Source organism: Caretta caretta, chromosome 6, assembly GCF_965140235.1.
Source record: "Caretta caretta isolate rCarCar2 chromosome 6, rCarCar1.hap1, whole genome shotgun sequence".
Lineage (NCBI taxonomy): Eukaryota > Metazoa > Chordata > Testudines > Cheloniidae > Caretta > Caretta caretta.
This window is the reverse complement of record NC_134211.1, coordinates 102,607,389-102,621,031: the sequence shown is the minus strand read 5'-3', so window position 1 is coordinate 102,621,031 and position 13,643 is coordinate 102,607,389. Positions and strand designations below refer to the sequence as shown.

Sequence of the window (13,643 nt, the reverse complement as noted above, 5' to 3'; positions counted from 1 at the left end):
TAGTTAAATAAAATTAAAAAAAAAATTAAATCAACAATGACAGCCAGCTCAACATGAGAAATTTAAAATATTGGCTTCTGTAAGTAACTCAGTTGTCTTCACCTTCACTTTCCTGTTTGTTCATAATCTGGAAAGAAGAACAAGCTTTCCTGCTTTTTCAGTTCCCAAACGATTTCTCAGTTTGGAATGAATTTGTCCAAAGGAAGAAACTATTCTTTCTACACCGACAGAAGAAGCTACTGCTACTAAAAGTGAGATCATCACTTCAACAGTCTCTGAATCCAAGTGCTTAAGTGACTTCCACCAGTTCACTGGTGTGACTTTCTTTAAAATATCATCAGCAAACATATATTTCTTGAAGGGTTCACCCTTAGATCTGAAGTTTATTATAGTTGGCATTATGGAATGATGATTGCTGGATGTCCATGTCATAGCCAACTTCTCTTCTTCAGCAGTTAAGGTTTGACCCTGGTACCGAGCATTGAGAATATTTGCAAGAAAATGAGCTGGAGACAGTGCTTGTCCCATTAGTGTTTTTTAATGCTTGTAATTTAATTCTGTGATTGCATATTTCTCTTTTTAAGATCTCACTCAGTTCCTTCCAAATTTCAACAGCATCAGCAATAAAACAGCTGTTTCCCTGCAGGCTACAGAAATAGGCTTCAGGGTACTCAGCATGTGTTCAGCATTTCTCTTAAGCCCAATGTTGTGAACTTTGGCTGTGACAGTGCCATCTATTTTTTCATGATTTTGTTCACAAACTGTCATCAGATTAGGCCAGTTCTTGATATAGTGCCCAAAGCAGTCCACTACTAAGTTCCATCGCACGTCTTGTGGGAGAGTTAGCTTGGTTCCTCCCACTTTTTTCAGAGCAGCTGCTGCAAAGTGGTTGTTACGGAAGTTTTTTACAGTTTCAACAACATTAGCCTTTATTTCTGGAACACTGAAGTCTTTGGTTAGGAGGTGCATCAAATGAGCACTTGAACCGTATCACAAACTTATCTATGGTTGTTTCTGGATGATGGAGATTTTTTTTTCTTTTTGCTACAGATGATATATTGTGGCTATGTGGCATACATTATGTGACTGAAACACTATCATTGGCAGATAACTCTAAAACTATAGAAAATGATGGTGATCTTGAAGGTGGATAGTTTTCAGAATCCTGTATGTTGAGGATGGATTCTCCTAAACAAAATAAGTCAATGCAGTTGTTTAATTATTATTACCATACTGCTCATTTAATATTACTCACTGCATTCACTAACACTCAGTACTTCTTTAAAGGTGAGATTGTAAAAGGAAGATCTGCCTATTTCAGCTATTTATTTTTTTATCACAACTGCATCTAAAATGATAGTACCATAGAGTAACAACTATATTTTTTGCTCAAACATGAGAATTCAAGAATAGTCCAGAAGGAAGTCAGGCAGTCTTTAAGAAAGAAGTATGAAATAAAAAAGGTTACCAACCTGAAGATCCTGCATGTTCAGACATGTTCCTTTCATCATCTTCAGTGCAGCTTCCTCTTGAAAAGGAACACTTCTCATGATGATGTTTCATTCGCGCAACCAGGCCTTGCATTTCTTTGTTGCACTGTTTGCATTTTGCACGCATGCCTGTCTTACGCACAGATGGAGGAACTTCATTAAAATTTTCCCAAACTGGGTCTCTTTTATGGCCTGCTGCCATTATAGGTTTTCCCTTCCAGTGAGAGAGTGACATGGTAGATCTCAAATAAATGAAGGCTACGCTCAGACCTCAAGGCTTCTGGAATATGCTGCTCAAACAGTTTCACCTTTGTTTCTACTCCCTGTCCCCTCCCTTCTCACATTTATCCCCAGACTACTTCTCCTTGTCTATTCTGCCCCCAAGATCTTCTAGTCATTGAACTTTTTGAAACTTTTCATTTTTAGAGAGAGGTAAGGGATTGACTCTGTGTACCCAAATTTGAGGTCCGTTATTTCTCATCTCCCTATATTTTATTTATGTATTTATTTAAAAACATTTTTGCTGTTAACAAGCATGTTATGTCTGGAGATGCAAATCCACACTTTGAGAATTGCAAAGCTAAGCATCTCTGATGGTATCTTCTAGGCTGAGCACTGAGTCCCATTGTGTAGATAGAAAGATTAACCTAAATAATCTATACAGAAGCCCCTGAAACTCCATAAAATTGGGTCCCTAATCCATGAACTGTTGGAACTTATTTATAAAACTTTTCTTAAACATTACATGAATATATTCTCATACTGTAGAATTAGAATTTATAATCCCTATTCCATGAAGAGATATCTTTGAGCTATAATGTCTTTAGATCAGATTTTTTTTATAAAATGCTTTTTGAGGGGAAAAAACCTATTTCTTAAAATTTATTTATTTACTTTAAAATCTTTTTTATCCACCCTGGTTTTGTGACGCATTTGTTCAGAAGTTCTTCCTCAAGGTGGCCCATGAATAGCCATTCTAGTACTCCTGGCTATTCCAATGATTTGGATAAAGTTTGTTATTGAATGTAAAATTGTTAAAGCTGAAGATGAAAAGGGTGAGTTTGACAATGTCTGTGGAGTGGATATCTCAGTGTTGTCCATTGTCTTCTAGATATTTGAGACAGGCAGCAGTTCTATTGTTTTGAGATATTGATGTATTTAGGAAGTACAAGAATGGTGTTCTGGGGGAGGTTGGTGTTGTGGAGTTTCTGGAGAAAGTCAGTTGTGTCGCGGAGGAAACTGTCCCTTTGTGGTGAGTGGTTTGAGGATGGTTTAAGAGTCCTCATATTCCTACAGTAAGAGTGCTGTGGCCAGATAAAATGGGTCTGCCTGGGTTCCCTTATTTGTGTATCTTGGGAAGATGGGGGATGAGGTCGTATAATTTCTCAGAGTTGTTTGGGAAAGGATTTGATGATATCCCTAAATTGTTGGTTGAATAGTGGTGTGGGATCTTCTTTGATTCCTTTATAATAGGTGGTATCAGAGAATTGTCAGTCGGCCTCATTGACGTAATCATCATGGTTGAGGACTACAGTGGCATCCCCTTTGTCTGCTGGTTTGATCCCTATCTAGCGGTTGGATTTCAGGGACTGTATAGCTGTCCTCTCCGCAGTGGAAAGATTGTGGTGGATGTGATGCTTGTTAAGAATTTCACTGATTATTTTCCTCAAGCAACTAATGTAATGATCAAGTGTGTAGTTTCGTCTGCTGTGGGATGTCCAGTCAGATGATTTTTTTCTTATGACTGTCTGTGGGTGTATGACGGTAGTTGTGGGTGGTGCTGTCTTTTGTTGTGAAAGAATTGTTTGAAGCAGAGTCAGCAAAAGAATTCTTCTAGTTCTCTTGTAGTATGGTGTCAAGTTCTGTGGTGGGGAGAAGTTCAGTCCTGTGGAGAGTACGTATAATTCAACTGCTGTTAAAGGAGCATTGATAAGTGGATGATTGGGTGTAGTGTCCAAGTGGTGGGTCCTGGTTTATGGTTTCTGCTGAATGTGGTGTTCCGTGGTTGTCAAATAGTTGTAGTTGGTTCCACTTTCTGTTTTTGTGGTGGGTAGATGTCATCAGGTTTTTTATAGTTGTTTGGGGGTTCTTGCATGATCTCTGGGTGGGTTTCCTGATATTTTTTCTTCCAGTGTGTAGAAGCATGTGATTTCTTGTTTTAGGTAATCCCTTCTGGAATATGTGAGGTGCAAGAGATGGTTCCTCAGTTTTTTCTGAAGTCGTTCTGCAGAGCTGTTCAGCATATTTGCAGTTGTATATAGTAAAATGTGTGTTGTATCTCAAGCAGAAATAATGGGCTGGATGCAGAAATTATTAGATGGGTTATATGGCCAGTGCTGTATAGCTGACTCAGTTATGATAATGGTCCCTTTTGCCCTTAAAAATCTGTGAAAATAGTCTGGTCTTTCTTGGAAACCACTGGGGAAAGGGAAAGAATCCACAGAAGAGTATTGAGGAACTACCAACAGTTGGGGATGAAAAGAGTTTTTTGTTGCTGCAGGAGCATGGTTTTGCAATGGCCTGAGAAATATCTATACAAACCATCTTTCTGTCAGTTTAAGCAGTAACAAGCCAGATAAAAAAATAAATATTGGGGAAATGGCTTTGGGGCAGGTGACTCTCATCCATAGGAACCAGACTGGATTGTGCTGGTGGCATGCAGGTTCATTTTGTGGGAAAACAATACCAGACGCTGTCACTGACTAAGCAGATGTCCTTTTTCTTCCTGCAACAGAAAGGTAGAACTTCTGTTTTCCTCTTAAAAAAATGTTTGTTCAGATGGAGACTATATATTTATTATTCCTTTCCACAGAGCCCAATTTACTGAGTGGTACTGCCCACAGTGTAAACAAACGAGGGGTAAAGAGGCGAGATCTTGACATTGAGGAGCTGAGAGAGATCCTGTCTTCTCTTTTACCTGTTGTCCGCACTGAGCACATTTTACCTATGAACAGTGAAACACTGAGTGATGCTGTAAGTTTTTCTTCTCCCTCACTCCACAATCTACCTTTCAGACACACAGATCTAGCCTATGGGATTTTATACTTCAAGCAGTGCAAAAGTCCTGGGTTATTTTACCTTTTTGAGATAGAAGCACCAAAATGTTATCAGTCAGAATATTTATGAACTTTTGTTATGGATAATTATCCTAAAATGATGTTTTTAATGCAAGTTTTGTGCAAAATTTAAAATTTGGAATGGCTAGTGAATTTTGGATCCAAGTGAGTACTACTTGATTAAAAAAAAAAATGATTTCACTTAAATTCCTCAGGGAGTATGGCTGTACCTATTCAGAGTGTTTGGTTACTAAAATATTAGTAATATAAATTGTAATATGTTCAGTTTAAAAATTCTGTCTCTTACAGATGAAGAGAGGCCTCATTAGCACCCCTCCTTCAGATATGCTACCAACATCAGAAGGTGGAAAGTCAAATGCCTGGCTACGGCAAAAAAGTGCTGGGATATATGTTAGGCCACGACTGTTCTCACCATATGTAGAGGAGGCAAAGGTAACCATTGATAATATGTCGACATTACTAAACTGGTGTCAACAAGGAATTCTGCAGACAGAAAGTTTCTGTATATCTTGTATTATGTGCATGTGCTGGTCTAAAATACTAACACTTACAGTTTAACAAAGCTTATAGGCCTGATCATCAGACCCAAGTCTACAGCTTGTCGGAGGAATTTTGACAACTTTTCTAGTCAGAATTTCCTGATTCACTGAAATCAAAATGTTTTGATGAGTCTTTGATTTTGATGAAATTCTGAGGGAAGACTTGCTTGGTGGGCTGATGGAGAGCTGAGAGCCTGGGGGTTCTGGCTTCTGCTAGGTGGAGAATGGCAATTCCACCTTTCAGAGAATTTTGAAATTTTTGGTTTTCATTCCAAATGTAAACTAAGCCACATTTTAAAATCTCTAAATCCTCTGCAAAACAGAATGACTGTCTTTGTCCAGCTTTTCTGAAGCCCTCCGTTGTGCACCTCCAACAACCATCTTCCCATAACTCACCTTAAGGTAGCAGCTGAGGTGTAGGTGATGTTCTAGGATAGGCTTAGGAAAGGGCCAGGGCACGTGTGTGATGGGGCCAGGAGTAGGATGCAATCTGGCAATCCTGGATCACACAGTGGCCCCTTGTAGACCACTGCTACATGTTAAAGCAGGCATGACTTACACCAGGAGCTGGTTTGGCCTCAGCAGTGTGTAGGCTTGGGTGGCAGAAGGGCAGTGTAAAGCCAGCTATGCTCATGTCCCAGCGCTGCCCCTCCACCTCCCTCCCCCCATGGTGCTCTTGTGCATCTGAAGATCGAACTTCTGTAATCATAAGAAGAGTCCATAAGCATGTGAGATTTTGATTTTTTTTTTTTTTGAGGGGAGATTCCTAATTTGTTCTTCATGGGGTCAAACTAAAGAAATTCCAACATTAAATTCCTTTTTGCTACCATTAAAGGGCTCTTTTGCTAATGTTAATCGGAATTCATTCCTCCATGTTTTAGATCTTACCTAAAACAAAATTGGATCTGGCCAGAGTTACTCAAAAGAACTAAGACATTTCCACTAAAATATCCACTTACCCTCTAGTTTGTGTGTTAGAAATTTTAAACAATATTCTCTAAGTCTAACATTGATGTAGAAAGAAAAGGAGTACTCGTGGCACCTTAGAGACTAACCAATTTATTTGAGCATAAGCTTTCGTGAGCTACAGCTCACTTCATCGGATGCATACTGTGGAAAGTACAGAAGATCTTTTTATACACACAAACCATGAAAAAGTGGGTGTTTACCACTACAAAAGGTTTTCTCTCCCCCTACCGCACTCTCCTGCTGGTAATACACACTGTAAGGAGAGTGATCACTTTAGATAAGCTATTACCAGCAGGAGAGTGGGGTGGAGGGAGAGAAAACCTTTTGTAGTGGTAAACACCCATTTTTTCATGGTTTGTGTGTATAAAAAGATCTTCTGTACTTTCCACAGTATGCATCCGATGAAGTGAGCTGTAGCTCACGAAAGCTTATGCTCAAATAAATTGGTTAGTCTCTAAGGTGCCACAAGTACTCCTTTTCTTTTTGCAAATACAGACTAACACGGCTGTTACTCTGAAACCTAACATTGATGTGTATAGCGGCAAGAAAAGGTATTGGCTTAAAAAAGTTAACAATAATAAATCTTTGATTGTAACTTCTATTAGTGTAATGCTTTTAAGATAACAGATTTAATATTTGTGGTTTTTAGCAATCTGCATGAGGGTGCATTACCACTAGTCTTAAGGAAAAACAAGATGATACATTCTGTAAATGTATTTATTGCCTGGAATCGAGGTGTCTGAGTGTGTGTGTTTGCTTGGTTCCACTGTTTCTAAATCAATCCTTAAGTATTTAGCTTTGTATGTGAAAAATTGATTCTCATGAACATTTTATTTTTGACCTTTGATGCATACATACTCATTTTGCATCTAGTGATTATATATGTTAATTCATATACCAAATTAGTATTGTTATGCACAGAAGTCACATATTTCCGGTTTCATCAAATTCTCTTATACCTTCATTAATATTTAGATACCTAAATTACCCTCCTGCTCATGTAAAGAAATCGGTTTAGAACTAAATGAGAACTTTAATCAGGGTGTCCATGAAAATCCCCTTCTGTCATCAGTTGAGAAGTTTTAAGGAAGCATGTTTCACCTCTAGGAAAGGTGCATAGTGTGTTGGCTTAAAGGAAGGATTATCTTTAAGAGTTATAGCATTAGGAGTCAGGAAATATGAGTAATATTCCCTCCTCTGTCTCGAACTACTTGTGTGACCCAAGGGGGGTGGGGGAGAGCAGACTTGACTCTCCTTCTTCCATCTATAAAATGAAGATATTATATTTCCAGCATGATCTGTGAGGGGTGCCTAAACTTACTTTGTTGACTGTAAAGTGCTGTGAGATTTTTTGAGTGGAAAATACTCTAGAATACCCAAGTAATGTTATAAATTGGGAGCAGAAGAAATGGGTTTGTGTACTGTTGGGCCTTCATACAGCACTGTACTGTGCTTCCTACGTACTTATGGTATCTTTTAAAAGAATTGATCTGCATATTTCAGGGGGCAGTAGTTGGTTGTGTTATGGTTACTCCATGTGGAAAATGACTTTGGAAAAGTAGTAATTTTTTTTAGCAGTTCTTATTATCTAACTACTATTATTTTAGTCAGTGCTAGATGAGATGATGGTGGAACAAACAGACCTAGTTCGTTTGCGGATGGTTAGAATGTCCAACGTCCCCGATACCCTCTACATGGTAAACAACGCAGTGCCACAGTGCTGTCATATGGTTAGCCACCAGCAAATCAGCAGTAATCAGTCCAGTCCTCCTTCAGTTGTCGCCAATGAAATCCCAGGTAAGAATGCTAGCTGATCTGCAGCAAACTATTTACTGTCCTCTGGGGGTTTTGTTCGTGGGGATTATTAAATTCTTGTTGTTTCCCAGAGTGTTCACATCTGGGGTTGGTAGATGGACTGCTTGTTTTAAGAGATTTCCTCCAAGGACTCTGAGTTTGGGATGAGTAGGAATTTTTTTTGAGTAGAATTCTAATTGTGAGGGAGAGGCGCCCTGGTAGAAAGGGTGCTAGTATTCAGTTAGTTTAGAAGCAGTTTTATAAATGAGACTAGAATCAAATATCTACTTTACAGAGCTGTCCATAACTGATAGCATTCAGCTATGCCACCAACAGCAGAAGAAAGAAATACTGACATCCTATAGACTAGACTCAAAAACAAAAATCAACCAAATGTCAAATTAGATAACACGTTGCACTGTGCCAAATTCAAACACTAGTGAACTGCCAATGGGAAAAAGTTCCCCAAAATAAGTTGGCCTTGACTGAAAATGTTCTGTTGCCACTCCTGAAAAATTCCACTCCAAGGACATGGAATGAGAACATCTTGACCAATCTTAAATGCCATTGTAGCTGGGTTCTGGGCAATTCAAGGTTTAAAGATTGTCGTCAACACTTTGACTCACACTTGAAAACAAAGAGTGAGACAATGCAGCGTTTTGAGCACAAGGATTTTGTTCTGGTAGTGGCCCACCTTATTTAATGCTCCACTAACAACATGAAAGAGGGATTGTTTAGCCAGGTTCATGAGCAGGGAAATCACTAGAGCTGTGGACTGAGCCAAATAAGTTTGTGTTACAGGCATATGTTACAACAGGCTGTGCACTCATGCCAGGAGCCGTCCCTGGAGCACAGAAGCAGAAAAGAGCTGGCCGCCTGAAGAACCAAACAGCGTTCTCCTGTCTGTGCTCCAGGGGCTAGCTATGATTCTCAGCTGATCATTCCCCCATAAGGACAAGATTGAACATTTTGGGTTGGTAGCGTGACATGTTCCTGAGGCTTTGTGAACCTCTGCTGAACTGTGCCTGCAGTATTCAGGTTAGGGTGAGCAAACTCTTGTCAGGGTTGCTTTGGACCTGTTTGAGTTTGTCTGAATCAGAAATCATGCAAGAGCTGAACTTGGCCCATGAACTCCTGAGTGAAACTATATTGTTCTGTATCCTGCTTCTACAATGGATGTCATCCAGACAACACTAAAATGTGTGTGATTTTAGAAGATCGAGTGTGTTGACTTATGAAAAATAGCTCCAAACTCAAGTCAGATTATTGTTAACAAACCTTTTGAAGGGAAGGCTGAGTCATGCTGCCTTGAAATCTTCCTTTCATATAGTGTTACCTTGATACATACAGTGTTTAACTGTCTGAGTGTTTTGCCATGGTGAAACAGAGTACAGTGGAGTTGCATCATCCGCACATTTAACTTACGCTAATTCAACTATGTGCTCTCAGCAAAAAAAAAAAAAAGAAAAAGAAAAACAACAATAACTCGCGGCAGTGGAGTACTGTAGAGGAGTCAACGGGAGAGCGCTCAGGGGTCGATTTATTGCGTTTAGACTAGATGCGATAAATTGACCCCCGCTGGATTGATCGCTGCCTGCCAATCCGGTGAGCATCTCACTGCGCTGAGTGTGATTCTAGTGTTTAAAGATACGTATTTTTCGTACAATATGGCCCCTAAACACAAGCCAACTACTTCATCTGGTGCTGAACCTAAGAAACAGCGATCTGTTCCAACGCTGGAGGAAAAACTGGCTGTGTTGGACTTACTGAGAGATGGTATGTCGGTCTCCAATGTGGCGCGTAAATATGGCCGCAACGAATCTAGCATCCGTGTCATCAAGATTTGAGAGAGAGAAATTCGTCAAGCCATGGCATCAAGTGCTCCAGTAACTGCTAAGGTGAAGAGCCAGGTGCGTGATAAGACTTTAGTGAAGACTGAAAAGGCATTAAACTTATGGCTGGAAGACATGAACCGTAAACGTGTGCCTATCGATGGCAACACGTTGCGAGAAAAGGCTCTTAGCCTCTACGTGCTGTTCAAACCTCCCACCTAAGAGGGACAGCCTTCTGATGAGAAGGAATTCAAAGCCAGCCATAACAGTTTTAGAAACCGCTTCAACCTCAAAAACGTGCAGACTACTGGTGAAGCTTCATCTGCCAATGAAGAGGCAGCAAAAGCCTACCCCGAACAATTAAAGAAAATCATAGAAGAAAAGGGCTATCTTCCGGAACAACTTTTTAATGCTGACGAGACTCGGCTCTTCTGGAAAAAAATGCCCAACCGCACTTACACTTTGAAATCAGAAAGACAAGCCACTGGCTTCAAAGCAGCTAAAGACAGTGTGACTGTGTTGTTTTGTGGCAATGCGGCTGGGAATTTAATAAAGTCGGGCTTGCTCTACAGGGCTGTAAATCCCTGTGCCCTAAAAGGCAAGAACAAAAATCTCCTGCCTGTGTTCTGACAATCAAATAAAAAGGTTTGGGTGATGGCAGCATTACTTCTGGATTGGTTCCACAAGTGTTTCATTCCGGAGGGCAAGCGGTACCTCGAAGAGAAAGGACTTGACTTTAAAGTGTTGCTGATTGTAGACAGATGGCTCCTGGCCGTCCTGAGGCACTCCGGTTTGCGCATAATGACATTGAAGTCGTCTTTCTCCCTTTTTTATTCTTTCATTCTTCCGTCGCTCTCTCTCTTTGACTATATGCGATTTTCATCTTATGCGCTGACTTTAGAACCTAACCCCCGTGTAAGATGCAACTCCACTGTATAGAGGTTTGTTTGAGACTCTTAGAGATATTGCAGATGCACACGTTTTTACTATGTTGGTTCATATGCCAGAAATAAAAAAAAACATTTTGGAAAAATTAGCAAGTCTGATATTGCACAAGGGTGGATAAAAATCAATTATTTTTAAAAAAAAAAAAAAGATAGCTCATCATGGAGTAGGGATTATAAATACTAATTCTATAGTATGAGACAATATATTCATGTAATGTTTAAGAAAAGTTTTATAAATGAGTTCCAGCAGTTCATGAATTAGGGACCCAATTTTATGGGGTTTCAAGGGCTTCTGTATAGATTATTTAGGTTAATCTTTCCATCTACCCAATGGAACTCAGTGCTCAGTCTAGAAGATGCCATCAGAAATGCTTAGTTTTGCAGTTCTCAAACTGTGGATTTGTGTCTCCAGAGACAACATGCTTGTTAACAGCAAAAATGTTTCTAAATAAATAACATATAGAGGTGAGAAATAACAGACCTCAACCCTATTGTCTCTCTGCAAATTTGTGTACACAGAGTCAATCCCTTACCTCTCTCTAAAAATGAAAAGTTTCAAAAATGTCAATGACTAGAAGATTGTTGGGGGTGGAATAGATCTGGACAAGGAGAAGTCTGGAGATAAATGTGAGAAGGGAGGGACAGGCAGTAGAAACAAAAGAGAAACTGTTTGAACAGCATATTCCAGAAGTCTTAAGGTGTTTCTGAGTGTAGCCTTCATTGATTTGAGATCTACCATCCCATTCTCTCATTAGAAGGGAAAACTTATAATGGCAGCAGACCGTAAAAGAGACCAAGTTTGGGGATAAGAACCATTCAAGAAATATGTTTGCTGATGATGTTTTAAAGAAAGTCACACCAGTGAACTGGTAGAAGTCACTTAAGCACTTGGATTCAGAGACTGTTGAAGTGATGATCTCACTTTTAGCAGCAGTAGCTTCTTCTGTCGGTGTAGAAAAAATAGTTTCTTCCTTTGGACGAATTCATTCCAAATGATAAATCGTTTGGGATCTGAAAAAGCAGGAAAGCTTGTTTTTCTTTTCCAGATTATGACCAACAGGAAAATGAAGGTGAAAGACAACTGAGTTAGCTGCAGAAGCCAATATTTTAAATTTCTCATGTTGAGCTGGTTGTCATTGTTGATTTAATTTTTTAGTTAAAAACAGTTTTAACAAACAAACTGATTTTAAAAAACTTGAATGTTTAACTAAATTCAAAAATTCATATGCTTGTTTTGTTAATATATTATATGTTTGCTGTTGAAGAAAAAAACCAGAATACATAACGTTGTTGTTTTAGTTAAATAAAACAATTTAAATATCTGTCTAGTGATGTTTTCCTCCTGATACAGCATGGCAAGAAAATCCTCCAAATACTAATGATTAACCTGTTGAATTGGAGATAGTTCACCTCTCAATGACTTCATAAATATCTGCTTCAAATACCTTTGGTAAATGAAATAACCAGACAATCATTCATTTTCTGATATAGCTGTAAAACGAATCTGAAAAGTTTTCAGAATAACCTATGTTAAAAATATATAGTGTGTACCTTCTAAAAATGAAACCCACATCTATCTCTGAGTTGTGAAGAATATGTATTAAGGTTATAACAACCAACAAGAATGCACTTTTATGTAGAAATCCATTATTAAATCGAGTCTTCCTGACTAGTGATTTAAATCATTATTTAAATCAAATCCACCATGTACTGCACACACTGTGGTGATCTTTATGAAACTAGAAGCAATTGATGTTTGATTGCAGTTACGTGACGTGGTGTTTATTTCACCTCTGAAATGGAAATACCCCATGCATTGCTTTTGCTGTCTAATCCATTTAATCTTTGTGGACATCACAGATGGTAATATTTTGTCATTGGATAGCTGGTGAGGTTCACGATTCAGACGCTGCATTTAGGGAGGCTTGAATTTAACTTTTCTCAAGATATGCACGTTACTAGGGACAGAAAATTCGCAAAGAAATATCACCCATCACCAGACAGCAGCAAAATATTACATGATAGTTGTGCAATAGGATAACCAAATAACCAAAATTACATATGATTTCCTTTTGGAAAGGCTTCTAATTATTTCAAGGCAGCTGCATAAAAAAGTGTAATTTTCACAGGTTTATGTTGGCTTAAAACTCATATAATTTCTTTAAAATGCATTTTCTGTAGTTATTACTGGTACTATGGTCTTGTGATCCCAGTATTCCACCAAAAACATAAATTGTGCCAAGAATATCAGCATATTGTTGGCCTATAGTATTCTAGAGGGAATGTGCAGTTGATATTTAAAATATCATGGTGCCCAATTCATAAAATTCCTGCATCCTGTAAGACGTTTACAAAGAAGAGTATATTTGTGGTTCGCTTTCGTAAAAGCCAGAAAAATGGCACACATCCTTAGCACTAGTTTATTCTACACTTTATCCCATAAAGATGCTCTAAGGCATTAAGCACAAATATGTAAGTCATACTATTCTTGGCTCGGTGCCAGTCGTCTTCAGCAACGTAGTCAGCCTAACATTAATTCTGAATGAAAAACTAAAGTTAGTCACAGCGTTGAATTGCTTAGTTCCATTAATGTCTTAAGAAATAAATTCTCGTGTAACTTTTTACTGTCATTTTTTTCCCCCACAGTTCCCCATCTCCTTGTTGTTAAAGAGATGGTCAAACGGCTCCAGGAACTCCGTCATACTGAGCAGGTTCAAAGAGCATATGGTCTTAATTGTGGAGAAGGAGCCACTGTCAGTTATGAGATTCAGATTCGTGTATTGCGAGAGTTTGGACTTTCTGATGCTGCTGCTGAGCTTTTGCAGGTATGGAAAATTGTCTGGATAAGTTTAATTCCTTCTCCAGAGTGATTTGGTGCAAATCTTTTGAAAACTGAATGTTTGACTAGGACTGCAACAAAAACAAACGTATAGGTGTTCACTACTTTTTTTAATCTGCCCTTGTATTTACACTCAGTGATCAGGTACTAGTAATG

At 38.8% G+C, this 13,643-nt stretch overlaps 1 protein-coding gene across 7 annotated transcripts in view; it reads left to right on the top strand.

The window, feature by feature from the left end:
- BTBD7 (BTB domain containing 7) overlaps nucleotides 1–13,643 on the top strand; it is a 109,011-nt gene that overhangs the window by 84,655 nt on the left and 10,713 nt on the right. For 6 of the 7 annotated variants that reach the window (XM_048853258.2, XM_075129840.1, XM_075129839.1 and 3 more), the window contains 4 exons: nucleotides 4,303–4,463; nucleotides 4,856–4,999; nucleotides 7,683–7,872; nucleotides 13,295–13,473. In XM_048853258.2, coding sequence (XP_048709215.1) covers nucleotides 4,303–4,463; nucleotides 4,856–4,999; nucleotides 7,683–7,872; nucleotides 13,295–13,473 — 674 coding nt within the window. Of the gene's footprint in view, nucleotides 1–4,302; nucleotides 4,464–4,855; nucleotides 5,000–7,682; nucleotides 7,873–13,294; nucleotides 13,474–13,643 lie in introns of those variants that run through there. The other variant, XR_007357142.2, reaches the window with a different exon arrangement.